General features: G+C 33.7%; 4 protein-coding genes across 4 annotated transcripts; 2 read left to right on the top strand and 2 right to left on the bottom strand.

Moving 5' to 3' along the window:
- Positions 1-1,708: 1,708 nt before the first annotated feature.
- APL2 (ADPGLC-PPase large subunit) lies at positions 1,709-6,366 on the top strand. The gene is made up of 14 exons (XM_085756979.1): positions 1,709-2,163; positions 2,248-2,373; positions 3,039-3,212; positions 3,345-3,437; positions 3,707-3,790; positions 3,898-3,953; positions 4,080-4,173; positions 4,286-4,471; positions 4,573-4,653; positions 5,059-5,145; positions 5,249-5,353; positions 5,552-5,658; positions 5,850-5,910; positions 6,028-6,366. The coding sequence occupies exons 1-14, from the start codon at positions 1,927-1,929 to the stop codon at positions 6,127-6,129; spliced, it is 1,593 nt and encodes a 530-aa protein (XP_085613105.1). The 5' UTR covers positions 1,709-1,926; the 3' UTR covers positions 6,130-6,366.
- On the bottom strand, positions 6,028-9,967 carry LOC146942885 (mannan endo-1,4-beta-mannosidase 7-like). Its single transcript, XM_085756980.1, has 5 exons — positions 9,335-9,967; positions 8,986-9,180; positions 7,671-7,793; positions 7,243-7,436; positions 6,028-6,769 (listed from the first exon to the last, which is right to left on the bottom strand). Exons 1-5 carry the CDS (start codon positions 9,647-9,649, stop codon positions 6,364-6,366), a joined length of 1,233 nt encoding a protein of 410 aa, XP_085613106.1. The 5' UTR covers positions 9,650-9,967; the 3' UTR covers positions 6,028-6,363.
- Positions 9,968-13,355: 3,388 nt separating this feature from the next.
- On the top strand, positions 13,356-16,823 carry LOC146942884 (ornithine carbamoyltransferase, chloroplastic). Its single transcript, XM_085756981.1, has 5 exons — positions 13,356-13,582; positions 13,784-14,124; positions 15,001-15,132; positions 15,236-15,511; positions 16,421-16,823. The coding sequence occupies exons 1-5, from the start codon at positions 13,396-13,398 to the stop codon at positions 16,601-16,603; spliced, it is 1,119 nt and encodes a 372-aa protein (XP_085613107.1). The 5' UTR covers positions 13,356-13,395; the 3' UTR covers positions 16,604-16,823.
- A 1,298-nt stretch (positions 16,824-18,121) lies between these two features.
- LOC146942883 (pfkB-like carbohydrate kinase family protein) lies at positions 18,122-22,085 on the bottom strand. Its single transcript, XM_085756977.1, has 8 exons — positions 21,706-22,085; positions 21,346-21,603; positions 20,939-21,010; positions 20,801-20,839; positions 20,326-20,433; positions 19,501-19,598; positions 19,223-19,334; positions 18,122-18,588 (listed from the first exon to the last, which is right to left on the bottom strand). Exons 1-8 carry the CDS (start codon positions 21,862-21,864, stop codon positions 18,337-18,339), a joined length of 1,098 nt encoding a protein of 365 aa, XP_085613103.1. The 5' UTR covers positions 21,865-22,085; the 3' UTR covers positions 18,122-18,336.
- Between the last annotated feature and the right edge of the window lie 5,177 nt (positions 22,086-27,262).

Genomic DNA, 27,262 nt, shown 5'->3' with positions numbered 1-27,262 from the left:
GCTTAGTCTCTCCTTTCTTTTTGTTTTTCTTTATTTTGTCTTTAGCTTGCTAACAAAAAAATATTATGGGCAGAGGATTTAATATTTGAGAGTTTTATTGTTATATTAAAAATGGGAGAGATTAATAGACGAAGTAATCATGCTAAACTCATGCCATTGTTTCTTCCATAGTGCACATGCCATGCTATGTTATGCTATTGACTTTTTTATTCATTTCACTTTCAAAACCTTGAAAAGAAGCCAAAACCAACCGGTTTGTTGTTATTGGCCTTGAAAGCTCTGTGTACCCCATGTGCAGTGTATCATTATCATTTATCGCAATCAAAACTAGAAGAAGAAGAAGCTGAATTATACTAGACAAGACCATTATCTTATCTCCTTAAACTTAGAGATCTTCCACCGTGTAGTTACGCGACAACATAGCACACACTCAAAAACAAAACAGCAGATACCGTCTCTCCCCGTGTTTATTTCTGCAATTCTACCCGAACATAATGCGTCTCCTTTTTATTTAAATATAAAATTGGGTGTCCAACCAAGATATTCAGCGAAAATTAGAGACAAACCATTTGAGGTATAGATATTCACGCACGGACATCTCTCAATTATTACCGTTTTATACATATCAGTCCGAGATTGAACACATTACCAAGTACAAAATTACAATATATACTTAAATCATACATTTTTGGTTTGTTTATGTTTCATATTGGTATTGAAAATCTAGATCCTTGCATTAGTGTTACAATACTTTCACCTCACCCTTCACTCACTCTAACATACTCCATCCACTCTAATTTACATGTTATTATATAATATTAATATTCTTTTAGTGTAATTATATAATACTATTTTTTTTTGACAGAATGTAATATTAAATTAATAAAGTAATATTATTACTTTTTATATAACTTACACATTAAATCACCATAACTAATAACTATTGTTTTTTTTTTTTGACAAACTACTATTGTTCTTTGTTAATGTTGTCCACTTACAAGAGGTACAAAAATATTTTATTACTTTATACACCTCAAACCAAAGTATAAAAAAAAAAATCAATGTTTTCTTCAAAAAAAAATAATCAATGTTAATACAAAATAAAAAACAAAATCATACTATTTACTAGCACAATAAAACGTATGTAAATGAAAGAATAATGATGAAGTTATTGAAAAAGATAACGAGAGCAATGTGCTCTGCAGCCAAACCATAAAAAGTAAGTCAACAATACAGTCAATATCATGTTTATTTACTTACAAGTTACATGGATGAATTAATCAACTAACTACCTTCATAATATCTCTCACTAAAAAAAAAACAACTACATTCATAACATTTTTTTTACAATGTTCATAACTTAGTGCTTGTTTAATATCGCAGTAAATTGGACAAAATCACGGTAAGATGATGTTATTTTTTTAAAAGATATATTTTTTGTTTTCGACAAAATCAAGATGTAATTGTGATGAATCACTTTTAACCAATACATGTGTGATAAAAATGATAAGAGACTCATACCTCTTAAAAATGTCATGTTTACCATATTCGATTTTATATAGTAATTATTGACGTATTCACACTCCACGGCAACCATGATCGTTAAATCGAGATCAAACGGTTTAAAGAGTTTGTTTTTTTACCAAATGAAGAGTTAAAAGAGTTACCAGCAGCAATAAAAAGAAAATGACATGAAAGTCACTCACTCATAGAAATTTGTAGAGGCAGTTCTGACTAGTGAGAGACAGAGAGAGAGAGAAATAACGTAGAGTGTCTTAACAAGCTTCTCGTGAGTCACCATTTCTCTATCTCGCACTTAGTTTCAACTAATCAATCATTCTTCTTCTCTGTCTGTCTGTCTGTCTGTCACTACAACATTCTCCTCCTTCCATTTCTCTTCAATTCAATAAACTCTCCAAATCAAATATGGATTCAGCAATATCTTCAACTTATGCATCATCCTTCAGTACCAATCTAAGCAAAATCAGTACTGAAGGAGTTGGAAGAAGAACCAGAAACAGTGTGTTCTTAGGTGAAACTACCAAGGGAAGTTTAAGCACAACAAGATTCCTTACCATTCAATCACCCAAATCATTCATTCCCAAAAATGGAGCTGAACACAACGTTCTCACTTCAGGGATCAATGATTATCAAGATTCCACGGTACTCAATTCTAATATCATCAAAAGAGGGGAAAAAATCACTTTTTTATTGATTTTTTTTTTTTTTTTGCTTTTTTGATTACAGACATTTCAAGAGGGACCCTATTTTGAGACTCCAAAAGCAGACCCAAAAAGTGTAGCTTCAATCATTTTGGGTGGTGGTGCTGGAACTCGCCTTTTTCCTCTTACTAGCAAAAGAGCCAAACCTGCGGTAAAAATATTACTTTTTTTTTTCTTTCTTTCTGTAAAGTTTTTTCAATGTTGTTTAATGCTTAGTAGTAGTGGTTGCAATTGCATTAGGCATATCAATTATGCATAGTTTGTTGCTATTTAGGTGAAATTTTATTTTGTAGGTTCCAATTGGAACTGATTGTACTATCAGCTTAATTAAGAATGGCTTATTATGTATAGGTTACTTTTATAACAAAATATAAAATCAAATTTTTTGAAGAAGCTAAATAGCCCACCCAAATTGGCAAATTTTTTGAAGAAGCTAAATAGCCCACCCAAATTGGCACCAGAGAGAATCGAACCTGAGACCTTGCGGAGGAGCACACTCCCAAGACCCAAGCCAATACCACCAGGCCAACCCAAGTGGGTTAAAATATAAAATCAAATTGTTTACAAATAATAAGCTATAAGCTATTTTCATAATTTATCTTTAAGAACTTATGAAAATAACATGTCATAAGCTATTCTCACAAGCTCTCCTAAACAATTTTCACAAGTGCTTATGCTAGTAGATAGCCTCAAATAAGTTTATCCATGCAGGGTCATGTCTTTTTCTCTGAATTGTTACAATGTTGGTTACTACTAGTGATTGCAATTGCAATTACATTGTACATAGTTTGTTACTATTTTGGTGAAATTTTGCAGGTTCCAATTGGAGGGTGTTACAGACTCATAGATATCCCTATGAGCAATTGCATCAACAGTGGCATTAGAAAAATATTCATTTTAACACAGTACAATTCTTTCTCTCTCAACCGTCACTTGTCTCGCGCCTACAATTTTGGAAATGTCTCCACTTTTGGGGAGGGTTTTGTGGAGGTGAGTTACTTATGAACTGTTTAAAACGCAGCGTACGATTTTCACAATTATTGTCTTCATAGAAATGTAGCAAGAATAAAAGGTGATGGTTATTGTAATGTTGAATTGTTATTGATAATTGCATACACATAGGTATTGGCTGCAACTCAAACATCTGGAGAAGCTGGGAAGAAATGGTTCCAAGGAACAGCTGATGCTGTGAGGCAATTTATATGGGTTTTTGAGGTAAAATATTGTAATGTTGCATATTTGTTGAAAGGATAATGATAAATATTAGTACAAAACAATGCGACACAAAAACAAGAATAAATGTGATTGGCTCTTTTAAAATAAACTTATCAAGTGTGATTTCTGCTTTGCTTATCGGTGAACAAATACACATTTTTCATTTTTACAATTCGTGAAGAAAAACTTTAATATTTATCACTTCTATTGCTGAAAATACTTAGCTAGTTTCTCTTGAGAATAGCTAATGTGTCAGGATTGTCTCACAGGATGCTAAGAACAAGAATGTTGAGCATATATTGATACTTTCTGGTGATCATCTTTACCGAATGAACTATATGGATTTTGTGCAGGTGAAATTTGATATAATTTATAATCTATGATTACAACTAATGGATTTGTACCCTGTTATTCGTTTTCTAAAACTAATGGTGATATTGACTTGGGGATATCATTGCAGAAACATATCGACACAAATGCTGATATCACAGTTTCGTGTCTTCCCATGGATGACAGGTATGTCTATCTACATGAAATATCTGCCTGCATGCTTTCATTCTATCTTTACATTGAAGGCATCCCACTTTATTTGCTAGAGGCAGAACTTGTACAAACAATAATATCACTTTATGTGTCTTGTAGTCGAGCATCAGATTATGGGTTGATGAAAATTGACGAAAAAGGCCGCATTATACAGTTTGCAGAAAAGCCCAAGGGATCAGATTTGAAAGCAATGGTGCATTAATAGTATCTCAAGCCTGATATTTCTTACATCCATTTTTGCCTGAATAATTGCTAGTAAGTTTAATCTAGGTGTTGCCTAGCTAATGCATCCCTAATAACTGCAGCATGTTGATACCACAGTTCTTGGGTTATCTCAAGAAGAAGCAAAGAAACATCCATATATTGCGTCCATGGGTGTTTACGTGTTTCGAACTGAGACCCTACTGGAACTATTAAAATTGAATGGTTCTACATGCAATGACTTTGGATCTGAAATCATCCCATCTGCTGTCAGTGGGCACAATGTCCAGGTGAAAAGGAATATCCTTACTGCTATTATTTTTGAAGTTCCAATTCTCTTTAGGTTTACTGGTAACTAACTTCATGTTTCTGTTTCTATTTGCATTCTCAGGCATTTTTGTTCAATGACTACTGGGAAGATATTGGAACCATAGAGTCCTTCTTTGATGCAAATTTGGCCCTAACAGAACCTGTATGTTTAAACTATCCTGTAACTTATTTGTATTTAGGTTCATATTTCTCAAGGTCATGCTCTGTGACTATAATGGTATTCAGCCAATTCAAACTGTTTTGCATGGTTAGAAGTTCAACTACAAGCAAGTCGTAGGAAAATTATAAAACTCATGAAATAAAAGTTGATCATATTTCAATTTAAAAACAGATGGAAATATTCAGCATGAGGAAAAGTATGCAAATTTCTGCAGACCTGGAGAAACTTTCAAAATTTATAAGCCTTAATTGTATAGTGTTAGTACCCATGTTTTTACTGATTGTCATTTAATGTCAGAGAAAAGCATAAGTGATTTTACTAGAGTAAGTTTTTCTTCAAAAGGAAAAATGTACTAAATTTACTGATTACTTGTGCCATTACTTGCAGGCTCCAAAATTTCAATTCTATGATCCAAAGACACCTTTCTTCACTTCCCCGAGATTCCTACCACCTACTAAAGTAGAAAAATGCAAGGTATTGCACCCAGCTTTTACAAGGGAATTTGTGCTGAATATGAGTGCTTCATTGGTTTCTGATTGTTGATGTTATTGTAAGAATGATAAATTGGTTTCAATAGATTGTGGATGCAATTATTTCTCACGGTTGCTTCTTGAGGGAGTGTAGTGTTCAACATTCTATTGTTGGAATACGATCACGTTTAGAGTCTGGTGTGGAGCTTCAGGTATACATTTTTACTTTTCGGCACTTGTCACTTTTCTCTTTGTTGTATTTGGGAGAAGCATTACATGATGACCCGTAGTTTGTGCTCTTCTACTGACCGATGACTAAAAACGGCACCGTAATTTTTTTTAGCTAATTGTTTTGATTCCTTTTCATCTTCTATTTGGTATATGCATTCTTAATGGATTCTGCAATTTAGGATACCATGATGATGGGTGCTGATTACTATCAAACTGAGTCTGAAATTGCATCTCTGCTGGCAGAAGGAAAGGTGCCCGTTGGTGTTGGAGAAAATACCAAAATCAGGTACGATCATGTCACAGAAAACTATTTCGATTCATACAGAATTCCCTATATCTGGACTCTAGATTAGAAGATCAAGTAACAATCCATGACGAGCTATGCTTTCCAATGTGCATGTCATGTCATCAACATTAGATGGCACAGCGCCCTCCTTTTCTTATTTCTGATAATTTCATTCTTGATCGTTTTTTAAGGAATTGTATAATTGACAAGAACGCAAGAATTGGAAGAAATGCAATCATTACAAATGCAGATGTAAGTGCTGTTTCATAATTTATCTTTCAAAAACTGAAACTGCAGCTAAGGATTTTGACCAACAGTCTATTTCATTTTCTAGACTTTTCTAATGATCTAATCATCTTTACCTTTCAGGGTGTTGAAGAAGCTGACAAAACTAAGGAAGGATTTTACATTAGGTCGGGCATCACCGTTATACTGAAGAATGCAACAATTCAAGATGGAACAGTTATATGAAGCACTTCAAATTATCTGGTCGACCTCTATAGAGTTTAGACATAAATCTTGAGTCCAATATAGTTAACTTGCAGATTACTTAAGTAGTTGAAATACCTCAAGTTATCTAATTTAAGAAAATAAATGTTCAAAAACATGCGTAGTAGTCTACGCAATCCGTGTGAAATCACATCTTGCTAGTTTTCCAAATAAAAATTTATCATCAGTTTCTGAATATAAATATCACTGATATAGCTATGTCTTGTTCCACTTGTCAATGTTTTTGAGTCTGGCATACATCTTGCGAATTCGCTTGAGCTTTTGAGACTCTTGAGCAATCAAGGTAGCTGTTGAGGGGCTCTCGGCTAGTATCACCTCGTAATTGTCTCGGAAAGAGTCCATTCCTTCAGCAAGAAGTTGCCAAAATAAGCCACCAACAGCAGTCCCGCCACCACTTGCTGATGAATATATTGCTGAATATACAGTAATGAAAAACTGATCCCTCTTTGTTGAGTTATTGCGGCTGCCCAAGTTTTTAGATGAAATGCCAAACTCTGCAAATAGAAGTGGTTTGTGAAGGATGTTCTGTGCATCTTGGATATGCTCATTGAGCCAGGCACGCAAGAAAGATATTTGGTCTTCATAGCCTGAATTAGATAGCCTGCTCATGGGAAGTCAAACAAAACCAAATCAGAATCCGCTCTCATTTCATCAACCAAATCACAGTTGTTCCATTTCAATATATATTAAAGTACTACTATCTTTTGTTTTTTTGTAGAAAAGTACTACTATCTTGAGAGTGACTAAAGATTGTAATCATTCATTAAAAAATGTCACTATCGTATAATCCTTTTTTTTTAAAAAAATTCTTTTTAGAATTATATGTTAAAACAATATACGAGGGCATTGTGAAACAATATAGTACATAACCAACAAATTATGAATTTTATTTATTTAATTTGTTTGTAAATATATTGTTTATGTTTTACATTATCAAGTGCACCCTACCCATCTAACTGTGTTTTTCTTCTTCTTCTTCTTCTTCTTTCTGAACCATTTAGCTGAATTAAATCCCATCATTCTGTTTTGTAAAAAAGAAATAAAAGAAGTATTGAAATAAAAAAGAATTCAAACCATTGATCCGGGTAGGAGTGTAGTGTAGCAAAATCGATGGTGGGGATTTGGTTGTTTGCAATGAAATCGGTTCCAACATGGAAGTTAGGATTAGACTGTGTCTTTAACTGCCCATAGAAACCCTCCAAACCAGCTTCAACCAAGTGCTTTCCATCAATGGATTTCAAGTAAGATGCCATCTCACTAATCCAACTCTGTAAAAAAATAAAAAGGGAAAAATATTATATTAAATGCAATTATCACTTCACTACCGTCTCTTATCTGGCTACATTGTAACATAGGGGACTAAATCATATTTACCTTCTCATTTTTATTTGACCAACAAGACAATAAATATATATGTGCTGATGAAAATTACAATAACAAAAGTCAATATTAAGATTTTATGTCTCATGCACAGAATAATAATGAGTGAAATATGATTTAACCTGAACCGAATTTCCTGAGTGATCTGAAGGGCATCTAATCTCATTCATAAGCTCCCAAGCCATTATTGTAGGGTCGTCTTTGTAAGCAACTCCACTCAGGCTGTTGCGTCTTGTAAGCACTGTCTATACATACATAGTAATAAATAATACATAAAAACTCCAATATTTGCTATTATATCTGTTTTTTACTCTCTTTTTCTTGAAACTATCCAAGGGGAAAAAAACTAAATGTATCATTCATTGTTTATTTTTATGACAAACTACATGAATCGTTCATGACATTGACAACCTATTAGGTGGGGAACACAGATTTTGGTTGGGAAATTTCGTGGAAACATCACCATCACGCTCTTGAAGGCGAACATTGAAACTCATTGCAGAGTAATTTTAACCACATGTAAGTAGTTGTGAGGTCCATGAAATATTTGACCAACCATGGAGAGATCATAATTCATAACCATAATATTTGCGTCAGAAATTTATCATTTATTAGTGAGGAATTTTCCTTCCATATTTTTTTTTGTGGTTCATTGCTCACTCTTCTTACATTAGTAAAAACAATTTCAATGGAACGCAATTAGATACTAAAATAAAAAAACACGAGAGTTAAAAAAATGTTATTAGTATTATTAAATTTGTCCACAATTGATATTGTTTTACTGATTTATTCTTTAAATGAAAGAATCGGTTTATGACTTCACCATAGTAATAAAGTGCAATTTTTTGTCAACTTAGTTGGTAGAAATGGCAAATAAACACCACACACATTATCAAACGGCATCGTCCGAGTTTGAACTCCAAACCAGTGTTCATATGTCTTTGAAATTGACAAAACAATTAACATTAGGGGTCTGCAATTAAAAATGTGAAAAAAAAATCTTATAAAAAGTGACAAGAAAAAATGCAAGAGCTATATATTTAGGAGTGAGTGTTTTGTAGGAAAATTTAAGCATCCAATCCTTAAGTTTAACCTTTTTTTCTTCTTTTCACGTTGGTCATTTAAGTTTTATTTTTCTGGATTTGCTCATTTATATTACATTTCATTTGCCTCACGAGCCTTAAGTTTTGCACATGCTGTAATGTTATCCTTTACTTGCATTTGTTCACAACTAAAGATGAACAATATTCTTGTGTTCATACATTACGTCTCACACTTGAAAATTGAAATGAAAGACTTGTTGAGAGGGAAAAATTAGATACTCTCTATTTTAATGTTTTTGAATTTGAGAATTTAAATTTAAAGAAAAAGTAATGGTGAAAAAAGAAGCATTGTATATATTAATAATGGCAATAGGAAAAACAAAATAAAATTTACCTTAATGTGATTTTTGTAGTATCCCTTCACAACAGGATTAGTGAAGAAATCATCTTCAGAGTTTATGGACTGCCCTTGACTCCTTGCCCACTCCACATATTGTTTCTTCCCACCAAAATCCTCATAGTTGTTCACCAAACTCAAAATCACCTTGATCCCATATTTTCTGGCTTCAGCTAGTACAAAGTCCAACCCCTTTTATTTTTAATATCCAACAAGACAGAGAAATTAATAACTGCTATATATAAAAGCACAAATATAAACAATTATATCAAATTTTTAGTGCATATATAAATTTATGATTGAGAAAATGGAAATGGTGAAGATAACAGTAAATTAAATAGTAAACCTGGAACATTTCCTCATTGTAGGATCCAGGAGAGTATTGAAGGGGTTTATATCCACCATCACTGAAAGCCCAAGTTCTTGCTATGTTAAGTCCATGATTTGAAGCCTCTTGAAAAGTTGATGAGACTTTGTTCCTTTGAGATGGATCAGAAGCAAAATACATTAACCAATATGCATTATAACCATTGGCATAATAAGGGCTCCCGTTCAGCATCAGCTGCACTCCTCTTGTTTTCACAAACTCATCATCTGCTTCTACGTTGAGTAGTGAGATCACATAGAGAACTAAGAAAAATAGAAAGAACATATGCTTCATTATTATTATTATTCTGTTTTGTCTCTATGCTCTTTTGTTTTTCCCTTCCTTATGTTGAAGCAAATGAAGATTCTCTCCGTGTTTATTTGTAGATGGTATTTTTAGGAAAATAAGTTTATATTAATATGATTGATAGAAAAAACTTCATATGAAAAGTTAATGGGTTGCCGGCTTGGTTGGTGGTTGAAATAAGAAAAGGAGGGGTTATGCCTAGCATGGTGGTGTATATAGTAACTCCTAACTAGCTAGCAAGCAAGCGTTGAAGTAGAACTACAACCTCACATTCACGAGTCACTGTCAATATGGGTAAAAGCACACGCGGGGTCACCAATATGTATCCCTTTATTTATTACTGTCATGAGATATGCAGTTATGCAGTATGAACCATGGGAAATGCTATGGTGGTTAAACTTAAAATTATTATCTGCTATGTTTGTCCAAACACCATGTAGTGAAAAAAAAAGCTGGTCTTTTTTGGTGTTAACCCTTAAGTTTTCATGAAAAATGAGTTTCATAATTCAAAGTTTGGGTATAAAGTAAATAAAGTTTGACCAAAAATTGATGAAAAAGATCAAGGGGAGTTAAAGAGCACTATGAGAAAGTCGATAATTCAATTTAAAATACCAACACTTGTTTGGTTAAAAAAAAAAAAACTAAAATACTAGTAATTTAATTAATGTTAAAACTCCTAAACGATAATTTAATCACAAGGAAAATATTGTCAAGTGAGATAAGTTTCATGTGGAGGGTTAGTGGTCCGAAGTTTGGCGCATAAGTGCTGCTCCTAAAGCTAATCATATGTTGCGGAGTGTGTTGAGGTTGCATACTTGCATTCCAGCACGTCTTCGTTTGTTACATCGGCATATTCCCTGTAATTCTACCATTTGTGTGAAGGAGAATCCAATGATGAGTTTCATATTTTTTTTTCTTCCAATTCTGAGCAGAGCCGTGACAGTTGGAGGGAGTCATGTTTGGCCAATGTTTTGCAACACATTGGCTTAGTTGTTTGATATTTGGAAGCATGAGTATTGTATCATAGCTGGGTGGGTTGCTATGTGTTAAGAGTCCCACATCGGTTAGAAGTTGGCCTGACAATTTGTTTATAAGTGGGGGCAATCCTCACCTCACAAGTCGGTTTTGTGGGGTTGTGTTAGGCCCAACCACGATTTCTAAGATGGTATCAGAGCCTCTCCAAGATCCATTGGGCCACCTGCTATCGGGCCACCCGTCATTTGGGCCACCTGCTATCGGGCCGTGATTTGGGCCACCTGCTATCGGGCCACCCGTCATTGGGCCACCTGCTATCGGGCCACCCGTCATTTATGTTCACGCTTCAGATGTCGCGTGAGAGCGTGTGTTCAGCTCTCCAAGATCCATTGGGCCACCTGCTATCGGGCCACCCGTCATTTGGGCCACCTGCTATCGGGCCGTGATTTGGGCCACCTGCTATCGGGCCACCCGTCATTTATGTTCACGCTTCAGATGTCGCGTGAGAGCGTGTGTTCAGATGAGCGTGAGAGCGTGTGTTCAGATGTCTAATCCTGAGCGTGAGAAGATCAATGGTCCATCATCTATTCCTGAGCGTGAGAGCGTGTGTTAAGAGTCCCACATCGGTTAGGAGTTGGTCGCGTGAGAGCGTGTGTTCAGATGAGCGTGAGAGCGTGTGTTCAGATGTCTAATCCTGAGCGTGAGAGCCCTGAGCGTGAGAGCGTGTGTTAAGAGTCCCACATCGGTTAGGAGTTGGCCTGACCTGAGCGTGAGAGCGTGTGTTAAGAGTCCCACATCGGTTAGGAGTTGGCCTGACAATTTGTTTATAAGTGGGGGCAATCCTCATCTCACAAGCCGGTTTTGTGGGGTTGTGTTAGGCCCAACCACGATTTCTAAGACTATGCTCTTAATGTGGTGCATTTGGAATAACAATTAATAGGAAACCCCCAAATCAGGTTGGTAAGCAAACTTTAAGGCTTTAAGTTTAAGGTTTTAAGGCAACCCCCAAATCAGGTTGGTAAGCAAACTTTAAATTTGTGGCAACCTGGCATGTTTGGCTCGATGTTCATAATATCCAGCCTGAGCGTGAGAGCGTGTGTTAAGAGTCCCACATCGGTTAGGAGTTGGCCTGACAATTTGTTTATAAGTGGGGGCAATCCTCATCTCACAAGCCGGTTTTGTGGGGTTGTGTTAGGCCCAACCACGATTTCTAAGACTATGCTCTTAATGTGGTGCATTTGGAATAACAATTAATAGGCAACCCCCAAATCAGGTTGGTAAGCAAACTTTAAGGCTTTAAGGCAACCCCCAAATCAGGTTGGTAAGCAAACTTTAAATTTGTGGCAACCTGGCATGCTTGGCTCGATGTTCATAATATCCAGCAGAGTACTAGTTATCCAGCAGAGTACTAGTAATATTGCTCATTGCCTTCTTTCTAGAACGAGGTGTGAGAGACCCAGCAAGGAACATCTTAAGTATAAAGTGGATTCTGATTGGAGCAGATATTGAGCCCGTTTGTTATAGCTTTTTAAAAAAATAGGCAACCCCCAAATCAGGTTGGTAAGCAAACTTTAAGGCTTTAAGGCAACCCCCAAATCAGGTTGGTAAGCAAACTTTAAATTTGTGGCAACCTGGCATGCTTGGCTCGATGTTCATAATATCCAGCAGAGTACTAGTTATCCAGCAGAGTACTAGTAATATTGCTCATTGCCTTCTTTCTAGAACGAGGTGTGAGAGACCCAGCAAGGAACATCTTAAGTATAAAGTGGATTCTGATTGGAGCAGATATTGAGCCCGTTTGTTATAGCTTTTTTAAAAAAAAAATCATTTTTTTAAACAAATAATCACTTTTAAGAGTTTTGCATCCGTTTGTCACAGATTTTTAAAAAAATCAGAATCTAAAAAAAAATCTAAAAACAGCTTCAAATGAGAAGCTGTTATGAGCAGCTTTTAAAAAAATAGTAGATTTTTTTTAGAGGAGAGAGAAAATACGATTTAAAAGATTGAACTAATTTTGTAACAAAAAATCCCTTTTATATAGTTGTATCCAAACAAACTAGATTATTCGTTTAAAAAAAGTGATTTTTTTTACGGCAAACAAACATAAAATAGATTCTGATTTTTCACAAAATCTCTAAAATATAATCTCTAAATTATTTTATGTGAAAATCACTTTTATTTTAATATGTAACAAACGGGCCCATTACCTCATCGGGATGTTGGATTAGAAATAGTGAATGTGGGTTTATTCTTGTCCAAACGATTTGGAAGTTTGCAAAGATGTCAACAATTGAACAAGAGACAAATGCTTTGCTTTACTTTCGCTATTTATTTTTATTTGGTTGTTTATAAATTTAGTTTAGTTATTGTTAGTATTAAAACTAGTTTGTCTTTATTTTCTAACCTTGAGGTAAAGTTTAGATGATAATTTCTTTTTTAGTCACCTTATTGTTGAAATTAATATGTCTTATGTAAAAACTAAACACAAATATATATTTTTTTGTCGATTATGGTTTTCGGGGGAACTTATTAATCAGGTGAGTCCAATTTTTCTACAAAAGTTGAGTCCAATTGTTAGTAATTTAAGATTTAAGATATTATTTTAAAAAATATACAAAAAGTAAGTGACTATGAATGAAAAATTGCCATAGAGAGATAAAGACAAAACATTATTCTCGTTTGGAGTATAATAACAAGTGAGGAACAAAGGAAAAACAGCAAGTGTCGTTGGTTCATAGTTTGTGCTGAGTAAAGTGAAAATGGGTGTGATGAGTGGCCACTGTTACTCTTACTGCGCCGTTGGATCACACAAACCCTACCTCTCTCTTTCTCCTCCCAATCTCCGCCATTCACATCCCATTTCCTCCGTTTCTTCTTCGCCATTTCCACTCAGAACAATATCATGCCATGCAACTTCTGCTCTCTCCGCCGAATCTCCTCTCACCGGTAACCCCACTCATCCGATTCTAGTTTAAGATTTCATTTTTAATCTAATTATTAGGGTTTTATATTCTCTTGATATTTATTTAGTTAAGTACCAATCTTGATTTAAATAACTTGTTTTGAGTTTTGAACAACTGGGTATTGACTATTCAGTGAATTTTTGTAGTTTTGACTTTGTTTCTTTTGTTTTGTATACTCAAACAGAAAAAGTTGGAAATGGGTTGAAAGATTTTCTTCACATAGATGATTTTGATAAGGACACTATTTTGAAGATATTAGATCGAGCTATTGAGGTCAAGACATTGCTGAAATCAGGGGACAGGACATTTCGACCTTTTGAAGGGAAGACAATGTCCATGATATTTGCTAAGCCGTCCATGAGAACAAGGGTTTCATTTGAGACTGGCTTTTCATTGTTGGGTGGCCATGCTATTTACTTAGGACCTGATGACATTCAAATGGGTAAGCGAGAGGAGACTCGTGATGTTGCTCGAGTTTTGTCTCGTTATAATGACATTATCATGGCTCGGGTTTTTTCTCATCAGGTATGTTGCTCATTGGTGGTCATTTAGAGTTGCTCTGTCACTTAGTTTAGTTATATTTGATATTGTTTTGGAATTCATATACCATTCTTGTGCTTATATTTCCTTTTTCAAATTTCAATTGAATCTGCGCAAAGTTGTGTGAAAGGAGCAACCGGCTTCACTTCGGGATAGGGTTCAATACATGCCTCATGGGTTCAATGAACAACTTTCATAGGGGCTAGTAAGTTTAATTCTTGAATTAAGGATTTGCTTTTAAGAGGTGGGAAAGAAAAATTATGTAGAAACTATAATTTGTAGCTTGATGCCACCGGATGCATGTTTTACAGAGGGCTCTAATGCCGACTTTGGGGACAGTAATTGAGACAGTGGTCTTAAGATGTCACTAATCCTTTATATCCTCTTGCGATTGTTGCGCATGCACAGAATTGCAAAGAAGCATTCACCAAGTTTGATTGTAAAAACCTGCCAGGATAATTGCTTGTAGATAATAAGAATTTGTTGATCTACCATGCGTAAATTGAAAGAGTAAATAACTGAATATGCAACTATGATACATATACAGTTAACTGAAGAACAATACGTGGCTTTATTATTTTTGTCATGTAGTATAGATTGTGTGTGCAATGTTGGATTTATGTAATGCAAACATGGGACCTTCCGAGGACTTGGCATTGGCAGCATCTATCTGAAATATTTTGATATTAGTGGCCTCTTAAAATTTTAGTGGGCTTAGTATCAAAATAAAATTAGCTACTTTGTAATTACAAGACTTGCTATCTGATTGGGACTTGTAATTTGCTTCAGAAACGTGATTAATCTTTACATCAATAAACGTGCACTTTCGGTTTATCCCCTTTTCATTTTAATTATTTGCAGGACATACTTGATCTTGCAAAGTATGCAACTGTCCCAATCATCAATGGATTGACAGATTACAACCATCCCTGCCAGATCATGGCAGATGCCCTTACTATGATTGAGCATATTGGTCGGTTTGAAGGAACAAAGGTCAGTTTTTGTTGTTTGTCTTGAAAAGTAGGCTTCTTTCTAATTCTTGGTGGTATTGCTAAGAGAATTGTTGCCTGACCATATTCTATGATATGCATGTCAGGTTGTTTACGTTGGAGATGGAAATAATATTGTCCACTCATGGTTGTTGATGGCAGCTGTAATTCCTTTTCACTTTGTTTGTGCTTGTCCAAAAGGTTTTGAACCTGATGCAAAAACAGTTGAGAAGGCAAGGAAGGCTGGAATCAGCAAGATTGAGATAAGTAATGATCCAATAGAAGCTGTTAAAGGAGCTGATGTTGTGTATTCAGATGTCTGGGCCAGCATGGGGCAAAAGGAAGAAGCTGCATACCGTCGCCAAGTGTTCAAAGGATTTCAGGTACTTAATATAATATTGTGGTCACAAAATATAGTGTTTTTGGGTAAAAACAAGATATATTATAATAAGCTTGTAAGATGTGACATTCTTTTACTGTAGCTATCTGGAATTTAGCTTAGACAGTTCAGGTTGGGTGGGGGTGGGATTGGTGCATCAATTATAGGTACAGTTAAAACAAAGTGTTATTGTGGGATTGCGATTGTGTTATGTTTGAAACTTTCTATTGTATTTGAAATGATTTATCTTTTGTATGGACTTACGAGCAAAGTAGGCAGTAGCTTGTGTTATGTTTGTCGCGTGGCTGAAAGGTCACGGGTTCAAGTCCCTGGAAGCAGCCTCTTGTGTAAAAAACAGGGTAAGGTTGCGTACAATACACCAAATAGTGGAACCCCTTCTCGGACCCTGCGTATGTGGGATCTTTAGTGCACCGGGCTGCCATTTATAAGAGGTTTGATCCTCTGCCAGTCCTCCTTTCCTCCAATAAGCAAGAGCTTGAACGGTCAAACCTCCATTTGTAACAAAGAAATAGGAAATATCTTGTTCCAAGTTGATGAATATGAAATACTTATATTGTGTAGTAAAACTTAGAAGTTCATAGACTATGTGAATAGACTAGTATTTAGGAATTATAACTATTGACTTGTTCACACTTAGATTTCGGAATGAACAGCAACTTTTATTTCCCAGGTAAGTTCCCACTGCATTGTTCCATAAATAGTTAGGAACTTAGGATCAAGTTAGATTGTTCAAGACAGTGCCAAAATGGATGTCAAACTCTCCCTTCCCCTTCATCCGACTCTTTATTTTTCTGCCATTATTTTGATTTTGTGGCATTAAATGTTGTGATTACGTGACATGATGTTTGAATTATTTAATTGATGTACACATGAAACCATATGCCCAATGCAGGTGGATCAAAGTCTTATGGATGCGGCTGGTTCAAAGGCATTTTTCATGCACTGCTTACCAGCGGAGCGAGGGGTGGAAGTGACTGAGGAAGTTGTTGAAGCTCCATATTCAATAGTATTCCCTCAAGCTGAGAACCGAATGCATGCACAAAATGCTATAATGCTCCATGTACTTGGCAAGTAGCCGGTTAGATGATATATTGGTCTGTGAAATGTCTGTGTACACTTGCAATAAATTGTTTCCGACTTTAGGCTAGTGTTCACTTGTAATAGTTGGTTTTAGGCTTCGGGAGCATATAAAGTTGAAATTTGAGTTGATTTTGTATTATACTAGCCACTGAAGGGCAGCTGAATCTTTTGAAAATGCTAGTATAAAACCCAGTTTTCCAATTTTAAGCTATCAATCACACTGTCATTTTTTGATTTGGGGCATATGACTCATCTCAAATTGAAATTTCAAGAGAAGTACCAATTTTCCAAAATAGAAAATTAGATCAGAGGAAGACACTTTTCAGTCTTATTCATATAGTCTATTAAGGTTTTGCGTATTGTTCTAAAAAAAAAAAATGTTTTGCATATTGATTTGAGATATTCTTGATATTTGAAAGTAACTGAGTAAGATGTTTATACAATATATCGATGAGATTATTTTAAAATTATCTAGAATGTGAAGAGATAGCATATATGAAAGGGTTAAATATGTTTTTGGTCCCTATAAATATGTCAACTTTTCGTTTTAGTCCCTCTAAAATTTTCCTTCAACTTTTAGTCTCTATAAAATTTTCAATCACTACTTTTGGTCTTTATTTTTAATTTAATTTTTGTATTTTTTAATGAAATTGTGCAGAAATGTATAAAATATTCTAAAAAAATTTCCTAAAAAAAATTAGAATTTTTTAACAAAACACAAATTAAATATGAATTTTTAACCTTAAAACATATAAAAATTCATATTAAATTCATGTTTTGTTAAAAAATTCTGAATTTTTTTTGGAGTGATTCTTATAATATTTTGAATTTTTCTGGAAAATTTTATTAAATAATATGAATTCTACATATGAGTTTACTTTAAAAGAGGGACCAAAAGTGAAGACTGAAAATTTTATAGGGACTAAAAGTTGAAAGAAAATTTTAGAGGGACTAAAACGAAAAGTTGACATATTTATAGGGACCAAAAACATATTTAACCCTATATGAAATAAGATATTTGTAACTGGAAAACATGTTAAAGATAAATTATAGTTTTTTGTAAAACATTTATATTTAAATGTCAAAATTAAAGTTTTGTCAACCCAAAAGAATGTTGCTCAAAATTAAGTTATTAAAAGTTTGTACACGATGAAATATGGGTGATTTATTTCATTTTTTGGAAGGCAAATGTTAGTAAATTGTAGATTTGTTACTATGACCCTAAAAATTGAAAAATGATAGATAAATATTTTTTTTTTTTTAAATCGAGTTCGAAAACACATGGCAGAGAAGCACCAAGTAAGAAGGCATGAACGTGGCAACATGATCCACCCTTATATACTATGTACTTGTTGGCTGTTTTATTTTGCCAGTGTTCTCAGTTGCAGTTCACCCTTGACGAACTAAACCTCGTATGAAAGTGTAGATCAATAACGAGGAAAAAACATTTGAGCAGGCAGCTTCAATTGTGAAACTTTTGACAGCTCATCAAGAGTAAAATGCAGAGAAAAAATTGAAGTGAAGCTCATTCTGTGGTTAATATTAGCCGAGGGATGTCGGTGCATAATCGCCTTCAGCTGAAGTACAATAGTCAAACCAGCCACAAATTGTATTGTTATTATGGTGGTTGTTCCAATTGATAGTAAGATATGAATAATAAAACTATAATTAGAAAGGAAAAAACAAACAACAGGGCAAATAGGAAGAAGGAAACAATGTTGGCAATAATCATTTGCATATGCCATCAGGTGTGGGAAGATCCTTTACTTGCATCTGCTTGTACATCCATTGCCAATTCTCAGACGTCACCTCACCCCCAAGACAGCGGATGACAGACCCACCACTGCATGTGCCTACTTTGCAGCATTCTTCTAGTGACAAACCCTTAACCACTCCGTACAAAAATCCACTTGCAAAAAGGTCTCCAGCTCCTGTAGCATCAGTTGCCTTTGATTCCCCTATAGCTGAGACACGTATCATCTGACAAGTAAAACGATTGGTTTGCAATTGTTACAAGTGATCAGTCAATTCTTTCAGCATCTATGCTAAAATGTGAGTTTGACATTATGGCATGATAAGAAAGTAAGACTACTGAACTTTTCCCCAATGTTGGACTACAGTGTGCTTAAACTACATCTATCATGTCAACGGCAAACAATTTCTTTACAAAAGAGTCCCATGATGCTAATGTTGACCAATCTTTACTGATAATAATGATGAATGAAAGATCAGACATAATGCAGATTCTGCAGAATGCTGCCGAGTACACCCTTCTACCTCCTTCCCTCATTCCTCATAGAACTTTGGTATATTTGAGTTGGATCCATGGGGAGAATGCAAATTTTGTGTTTGTTATACTAACATTATAGACGGAACATTAAGCTAGTAGGAAATCTTCAGCATTCAGAGATCTTATTTTATAAAGGGAGGCATGACTTCAAACCAAACTCCTAATTTCCTAATGGGTGAAATTAGCTAAACCATGTCTAGTGTTGAGTTAACCATTGTGTCTTGCAGTCAATAAACTAACTGCACGCATTCCCAAAGAGGGGAAAATAATGATAGAAGGAACCGGGTATAACATATAAAACAGGACAGCAAAAAAATAACAAACCTCCTTCCCATGTCTAGCAATGCATCCATTAGAGCCCAATGTTACCACAGCCCATTGACAGTATTTGGCAAGAAACTCTACAGCAGCTATAGGATCAGAATTCTGTTCGCCCCTAAAATTCATCATAAAATATCTTAATATTAATTATTTAGAATTAAAATAAAAAATACACAATGAAATTAAGGCAGTCAATAACTTGGAAACTGAATAAATTCTATCTTCAAATGATATCTTGATAAAAATCAGGATTGGTAGTGACTAATATTGACGACAGTCACCTTAAAAGTTCAGTTGCCTCATCCTCATTGGCAAAGCAGAGGTCTATATTTCCAGATTCCAGCAACTTTAGAAGTGGTTGTTTAAAGTTCCTGACCATCTTGCCAAAATAAAGAGATCGTCGTGAGTGAGAAATGAAATGTTTTATAAATTATGCAAAGGACTTGTTAAAAATTAAATTTGCATCTTTGTATTAAATATTTATACTGTTAGGATAGGCCCCTAGTGCACTATCATATATTCATGCGAGATTTTCTACAGAACAATATGATCTCGTTGGGAAAATGGCAACAATAAATCAAGCATGTTCAGTAATTGTTTGTGTGGACTACATGACTAGTGATTATACTGATTTAGTAGTTATGTATCAAAATCCTTTTCCTTTTTGAGTTAAAAAGTTATAAATCAAAACTTGCTTTACAAACTTCCCAAGCTCAAGTGGGAGAAAAAACTACTAGAAAGGAGTTGAATTTTCTAGGGTTAAATATGTTTTTAATCCCTACAAAATTATAAGTTTTCAACTTTAATCCTACAAAGAATTTATTTACTTTTAGTCCCTATTTGCATTTTATAGGGACTATATTGGAGGACTAAAAGTATCCATGCTTAATAAAAAGTTTTCAAAACAGGGACTATTCTTACATACCACAATATTATGAGGACTAAAATTACCATTAAAATTTTATAGGGACTAAACTTGAAAACTCATGATTTTGTAGGGACTAAACATATTTAACCCAGTTTTCTATTAATCAAACCTGTGTACCCAATCTTTTAAAAAAAAATTTGGGGAGGAGGGATTCAGAGTAGCAGCGTAAATAAAATACCTCAAAACTGGCCAAGTCCAAGGAAACAAGGAGGCCTTCCTGCTTGGCTAAAGCAATTGCTGCTTGAATAACTTCTAAATTGAGTATTGCATATCTCAACACCAACCACTGAAATTAATAAATATATCAATCAACAACTAAGTTCACAGAGAACCCTTAGATGATATATTATTAGTAGCGGTAGACCTATATGGATGGACATACCGAAGAGAAACTTTTTAGTATGTTTGCAAAGACAAGATATAAGGCCAACGCACCATCATTTTCATTTTACAGTACATTGTAGTGGAATAAATGTTCAAAATAGTAATAATAATAAAGGATGCTTGAATCCAATCATTTAAATCCCTGATATGAAAGCAACATAATTTAAATATATAATGGAGTTTTTCTTTAAAAAATATAAATTCATTGAAATATATAAGACAGGACAATTAACAAGTTCTACAATATTTTAATTGATGAAGAAGTGAACCTTAGAGCCTTTAAAATCCTCTGTCATCAATTCTTGAGCCTATCAAACAAAGAAAAGAGATTCTAAATGAAAAAAAGGAAACTTGATAAAAATTAAATCTTAACCTAAACACAAAGGGAACTTGAGATGAAACAATACCTGAACTTTGACAGCATTTGAGAGACAGGGCCGCATTGTTCTGTTACCCAACTCATCTACCAAGCAAACACACTGGCAGAAAGCCAAGTTAATGTTAAAATAAAAAAAGTATTTGGTATTTGTAGAAGTTATTAGTCACAATGACTGTTTGGATTGGCTTTTTTTTAAGCTTATGCAAATAAATAAGATTTTATGTATTATTCATAAGCTTGTCAAGGTAGTTTATGAATTGACATATTTGAGCTTATCTACCGACGTAAGTACTTGGAAGATTGTTTGTATGAGCTTATGAAAACAACTTATTTGCTATTTTTCGCTTACGAAAACAATCAGACTTAATTCTCTCTTGTTTATCCAAAGAGGGCCATAACATAAAAAGTAAGGGAGTGAGTGAAGCAACCTACTACCTGTGCAGTGTGTCCTTTCTTCTTACGAAGTCTGGAAAGATCAACACCATTAGAGGCCATGTTATTAACAAATAATTGACCTTGTTCATCATCACCACAAGCCCCAATAATTCCACTGGAAATTCCAAAACCGCTACTAAGACCGCGAATTGTATTAGCAACACTGCCACCAGCCAGAGTTTTCATCACCGAAGAATCAGCCGAATTAGATTTGGATTTAACTTCCTTCAGTATATTTTCAAGCTCTTCAATTGCAACCTAAGAAAGAACATAAAAATATAAGTAATATTACTAAATTATTATTATTATTATAATAATATTTGAATAATAGAAAGAATGAATAGTAGAATGAATACAGACGGGAATGGAGCCGCCGGGTTCGCCGGGGATTCGATCAAGCAAGGACCAATCAACGTGAGCCACGTTGTCAACAAGTGCAGATGGTTGAAGACCCAAGATGAAAGGAGGAGCTTCCACTTCTTCACCGTTTTGGTTCAGACAAAAAGCTTCGGCAACCATTGTTAACTACAACTACTGAGATTAAGATTAGGTTTGAACCGAAGCAGAAGAAGATGGATCTTTTCTCTCTGGATTGATTGATCTATACTCAATCTACTGCATGATTACGATATTGATAAGGTGAACGCGCCGCAACATTTTTCACATTCTTTATTCTAAAAGGCGCCACCCTTGAATTGAACCCTTGTTTTTTCTCCTTTACCCTCCATCCAAAACGGAATAGATTCGCGAATCACCTTTTCCTGTCTTCTTTAACTGTGTCCCTACCCTACACTACACACATGAAATGACACGCAAATACATACATAAATAAATAAATTTGATGACACAGATAGAAAATCATAGAATTATGAAAATCACTTTACACAAAATACATGTGTTATTTTAACGACAGTAAATTTATAAAGAAAATAAAATATTGTAGATGTTGATGCGATAACCAAAACAATATAAATATAAAGATAAAGTAAAACATAGTAGGAGTATAAAGAAAGTTTTCGTAAAATGATTTTACAAATATTGTTTCTCAACAAAATAATAATAATATAAAATACTAGTTTAGAGACCCGGCGTTGCCCGGGTTAGATATTAAATAAGTTTTATAAGTTTGTGTACACGAATACACGTGTCAGTATATTAGATTGAATTTATTTAAATTTACAATTATAATAATATCATAAAAATAAATATAAATATTTCAAAAAAAATTAAAAATAAATATAAATGATGAGATGAATGTCTAATGCAAGAATAAAAAGTGTAACAAAATCAATAATGAATTAGTCCAAGTGGTAATAGTTTTGGGTCCTTTAAACATGGACTATTACTTTCCCACCCTATTGCCTTTAATCCGGACAATTCTTATGTATAATCAGTCATCAGACTCTCTCACATTTCAACAGTTTTGAGTTTCCCTTTTAAAAACAACAAAAAAACTAAGTAAAAAAATGCTAAAAACCTGTCAAATAAAATCATAAAAATATAAAAATAGTACCGGAAAATTCTAAAAATCAAATAAAACTAATCGAAATTTTTTTGGATTTTTATGAGAATATGAAAAATTAATAAAAATGAAAAATGGGTCTAAACGATGGAATTTTGGATTTTGAGGGGCGGAGCCCCGTAAGAAGTCCCTTCTATGGGAGTCATGGTCCTTGAATTTTTTCTGATTTTCTGGGGATGTTTCGGAGCAATCCGATCAAGTAGCCCGAAAACCCGATTTTTGTTAAATAAAATATTGGTTTTTAAAAATAGAAAAAATAATAAAAATATTGAGAATGAATGTGGAAGTGACATGTGGCATAAAAAACCTTACTTTATATATATACTATTGATTGATTGATTGATGTGTAGTTTGTTGAGATAAAAAATACTGAGTGCATAAGATCAAAAGTTTGTTGAGATATTTATGTTAAATAAAAATAGAAAAAATAATAAAAATATTGAGAATGAATGTGGAAGTGACATGTGGCATAAAAAACCTTACTTTATATATATACTATTGATTGATTGATTGATGTGTAGTTTGTTGAGATAAAAAATACTGAGTGCATAAGATCAAAAGTTTGTTGAGATATTTATGTTAAATAAAAATAGAAAAAATAATAAAAATATTGAGAATGAATGTGGAAGTGACATGTGGCATAAAAAACCTTACTTTATATATATACTATTGATTGATTGATTGATTGATGTGTAGTTTGTTGAGATAAAAAATACTGAGTGCATAAGATCAAAAGTTTGTTGAGATATTTATGTTAAATAAAAATAGAAAAAATAATAAAAATATTGAGAATGAATGTGGAAGTGACATGTGGCATAAAAAACCTTACTTTATATATATACTATTGATTAGAATATGCTCCTAATATAAAACATTCTACGCTAAAGACCAAGTGATTGGATACAAAATAATATTAATAATCCTTATCCTTATCCTTATTATTTATTAATTTTATTACGTCTGCAACAACTTAACCTAATTTTTTTCCGCTCATTTGCTTTATTAGGTTTGCAATTATTTAACCTAACAAATTTCATCTAAAAAATGCATTGCACGCCAATTTCATTCCTATCCGCTTGCCTTTTTTTTGAAGAAAATATTTTCTACCATATCAATGATCACGTATGATCCTTCTATTTTATACTTTTTTTTTTGTCAAGAATTTTACACATTTTTTTTTTGGATTTTTTTTTAATTTCATGCCTTTTGTTTGACATCCTTATTTATTAATTTTGTTACGTCTTCAGCAACTTAACCTAATTTTTTCCCGCTCATTTGCTTTATTAGGTTTGCAATTATTTAACCTGACAAATTCCATCTAAAAAAATGCATTGCACATCAATTTCATTCCTATCCGCTTGCCTTTTTTTTTTGAAGAAAATATTTTCTACCATATCAATGATCTTACGGGTTAAAGATTATTTATTGGTCTCTATTATAGTCGAGAAAACCCGTGCGACGCACGGGTCAAAAGTCTAGTAAGTGATTAAACATCAATGATTAATAAGCTCTCTATCTTTTTCCTTTCTCTCTTGTGAGCCGTAACAAAAACCCTAGTTTCTTCTCCATCATCCACCAAAGGGGTGATTTAGGGTCAATTTTTGACCCAAAATCACCCCTCTAACTCGTTTTTCTATTTCCCTTTTATTGAAATAAATGATTTTCACATCTATTTCGTTTTATTTTGTGATTTCGTCATCTTCGTGCGACATTGGTTATTCGTCGTCTTTGTGCGACGTTGTTTGTTTTTCTTGTTTCTCTCAGGTATTTGATCGCTTCAGATTGTCAGATCAACTTCGATCCAGTGCAGATCCAATCAATGACTTTGGCGTCATCCACATTGCAGATCCGGAAACATGGTTATTCCGGAGATTTAAATATAGTCATATGTGTAGGCATTTGTACTTTGCCGTTTTATGCTATTAACATGGATGTTGTGAGCTTGTTCACAGATTCATCCTTTTTGTTTTTAACGAATTTGCATTATATCGATGTACTCTTTCAATTTGAATGAATGAATATCTTTTATTTTGTCAAAAAAAATCTGATTAATAAGCTCTCTAAAACGAATTATTCTAAACAATCAACATTTATTTTTAGATTAAAACAAAACTTTACTTAAATCTCTGTCAAACTTAAGATTGTTAAGGTCTATTTCTCATATAGACATGAGACTTACTATTACTTCATCCGTTCTTAAATACATGAGTCCAATTAACTATTTCGTATTCCTTTCAATCACATTAATAAGAAGGAAAAAAACTTTTTAGATTCATTAAATAACTAATATATCTAACTTATGAGTTGTGTTATTTGAACAACTATTTCAATGATAACTAATATATCTAACTATTTCATTAAATAACTAATATATCTAACTTATGAGTTGTGTTATTTGAACAACTATTTCAATGATAACTTATATTACAACCTTTGATTTACAAAGAAAATGAAATATTGACACAAAAATCAAAACCACATAGAGAGAGAAAGTAAAAATATAATGTGATATGAAAAAAAAAAAAAAACATTATCACAAAAGTTATTAAATAATGGTTGTACAAATATCTTTCTCTAACTTATATATAAACTAAATACATCAGTTATTCGGTGAATTTTTTTTTTTTTAAGGAGTTATTCGGTGAACTTAAAAGTTGTTATTCTACTTTCTTACCACTACCAAATTATTTTTTGTCGATCTGTTTCATTAAATTATTTTCTTTAAATAAATTACACACCCCCACGTCTTAATGTGAATTGCGTCATTCAACCCTTTCATCCTTTTGAAAGAATCATTCTCCTAATGGTAACTTTAAAATTGACTAGAAAAGATTCAAAATGGAATAGGGGTACATAGGTGGCATTTAGGGTGGGTGAGAGAAAGAGTTTCCCACTATGGGAAAGTTTTTTTAGACCATTAGATCAAACAAGAACACTGATCATATTATAGTTTGTCCACATCATATCTTTTATCGTTTTGTCTTTAACCTCACTCAACCACCCACCCTTCTCTCTCCTCCATGCCACATGCCACCAACAACATCATCCACAACCACTTTCACCACCGTCATTTGGAATCTATGGGAGAGAAAGAGGAAAAACATGTAGGAATTTATTTTTTTAGAAGACTGTATCAATGGGTTTATGTCACTGTTCTAGAAAGATTGGAATGAAAGCTGGATACGTCTTTCCCATAGAAATCCAAACTCAAACAATTCACACACCACTCTCATCTCATTCAACATCACACCCAATTCTTTCAATTCCATCCGATAATTGTTGATTTCGAATGCAAAATTATTGTTGGCTGAAATCAACTTTCCAATTATCCTCTAAAAAGCAATGTTAACATACTATGTGAAAGAAATCCACAAAGCCAAAAAAATGGGTGAACATTCCAGATCTAAGAAGAAAATCAATGTCATAATTTTATGGATGAGCTTTATAATTAACCATCATGAATAAGCTTTATAATTTTTAAATTTTTTTGGAGTATAATTAAACAGCTTTGAACAACACCAATGAAGGTAGAAGATGACAAGCTTGTCCATTGTGAACTTTTATTTTAAGAAACCGGTGGTGGTACTCATGGAGATTTGACAAGATTGAGACGTGTCCGTCGACGACGACTTTCCCGACGAAGGTTCCGGTGGAGTTTGGCATGATGAAAGTTTTAGTGTTTAACCATGAATCACTAGATACAAATTATAGCATATCATCAATAACAAAAAAAGAACAAGAGATTGTGTACCTTTGAATTAGGTTGATGAAGAATAACCGTAGACAACGCCGACAACTATGAGAGGGATAACTACCCACATTCCGTCTAGCTCTAGGTTTTCTCACCAATCTTCAGAATAATTAATCGTCTAATGGGATGACGTTTAAATAGCTAAACGGCTGAGGGCAGGGACCTCTCATTGGGCTTATCTAAATGGTCCAACCCATCACGGTTCATTTAGTAACAAAAGCCCAATCACTCAAATTCATCATATAATTAGTGCTTAACACAATAGACCATAATTTATATTATGACATCAACTTATAATAATTGATTATTGTCAATCCATAATTGATTAATTAAATAATTAATCCAACAATCTCCCACTTGGATGACAATACTCAATTACTGAAAAAATAAAAAAATTCACTTGTCATAAAGAATTTAAAAATTTAAAATTACATGTATGGTCAAAGCACTAATCATTCAAAAGAGAAGTAAGTTTTAATGCTGCAGAAATTGAATCCGATAGGGAAAACAAATCATACAGATCAAAGACTCACTTTTCTAACAAATGATGAATCTATAGTGACACGTTTGAATTAAAAAGAATATGTCACTAAAGAATAGCCCAAGCATTTTAAAAATGCTATAACAAACTCCCACTAACCCAA

The sequence above is a fragment of the Medicago sativa genome, chromosome 3 (genome assembly GCF_051527215.1).
Source record: "Medicago sativa cultivar Bolivia chromosome 3, Bolivia_mono, whole genome shotgun sequence".
Taxonomy (NCBI): Eukaryota; Viridiplantae; Streptophyta; class Magnoliopsida; order Fabales; family Fabaceae; genus Medicago; species Medicago sativa.
Note: the sequence above shows the minus strand (reverse complement) of the source record. Positions and strands in the feature narration are given on the sequence as shown.

What these genes read in the sequence shown, in the direction of transcription:
- APL2 (XM_085756979.1), top strand. Translation starts at nt 1,927, where the DNA reads ATGGATTCAGCAATATCTTCAACTTATGCATCATCCTTCAGTACCAAT. An exon ending in ATGATTATCAAGATTCCACG is followed by an intron (nt 2,164 to 2,247) that starts GTACTCAATTCT and finishes TTTTGATTACAG; the next exon opens with ACATTTCAAGAGGGACCCTA. An exon ending in CTAAAGTAGAAAAATGCAAG is followed by an intron (nt 5,146 to 5,248) that starts GTATTGCACCCA and finishes TGGTTTCAATAG; the next exon opens with ATTGTGGATGCAATTATTTC.
- LOC146942885 (XM_085756980.1), bottom strand. Translation starts at nt 9,649, where the DNA reads ATGAAGCATATGTTCTTTCTATTTTTCTTAGTTCTCTATGTGATCTCA. An exon ending in ACAATGAGGAAATGTTCCAG is followed by an intron (nt 9,181 to 9,334) that starts GTTTACTATTTA and finishes TAAAAATAAAAG; the next exon opens with GGGTTGGACTTTGTACTAGC. An exon ending in CACTCCTACCCGGATCAATG is followed by an intron (nt 6,770 to 7,242) that starts GTTTGAATTCTT and finishes TCCCATGAGCAG; the next exon opens with GCTATCTAATTCAGGCTATG.
- LOC146942884 (XM_085756981.1), top strand. Translation starts at nt 13,396, where the DNA reads ATGGGTGTGATGAGTGGCCACTGTTACTCTTACTGCGCCGTTGGATCA. An exon ending in CTCGGGTTTTTTCTCATCAG is followed by an intron (nt 14,125 to 15,000) that starts GTATGTTGCTCA and finishes AATTATTTGCAG; the next exon opens with GACATACTTGATCTTGCAAA. An exon ending in AAGTGTTCAAAGGATTTCAG is followed by an intron (nt 15,512 to 16,420) that starts GTACTTAATATA and finishes TGCCCAATGCAG; the next exon opens with GTGGATCAAAGTCTTATGGA.
- LOC146942883 (XM_085756977.1), bottom strand. Translation starts at nt 21,864, where the DNA reads ATGGTTGCCGAAGCTTTTTGTCTGAACCAAAACGGTGAAGAAGTGGAA. An exon ending in AACCCGGCGGCTCCATTCCC is followed by an intron (nt 21,604 to 21,705) that starts GTCTGTATTCAT and finishes GTTCTTTCTTAG; the next exon opens with GTTGCAATTGAAGAGCTTGA. An exon ending in TGGACTTGGCCAGTTTTGAG is followed by an intron (nt 19,599 to 20,325) that starts GTATTTTATTTA and finishes TATTTTGGCAAG; the next exon opens with ATGGTCAGGAACTTTAAACA.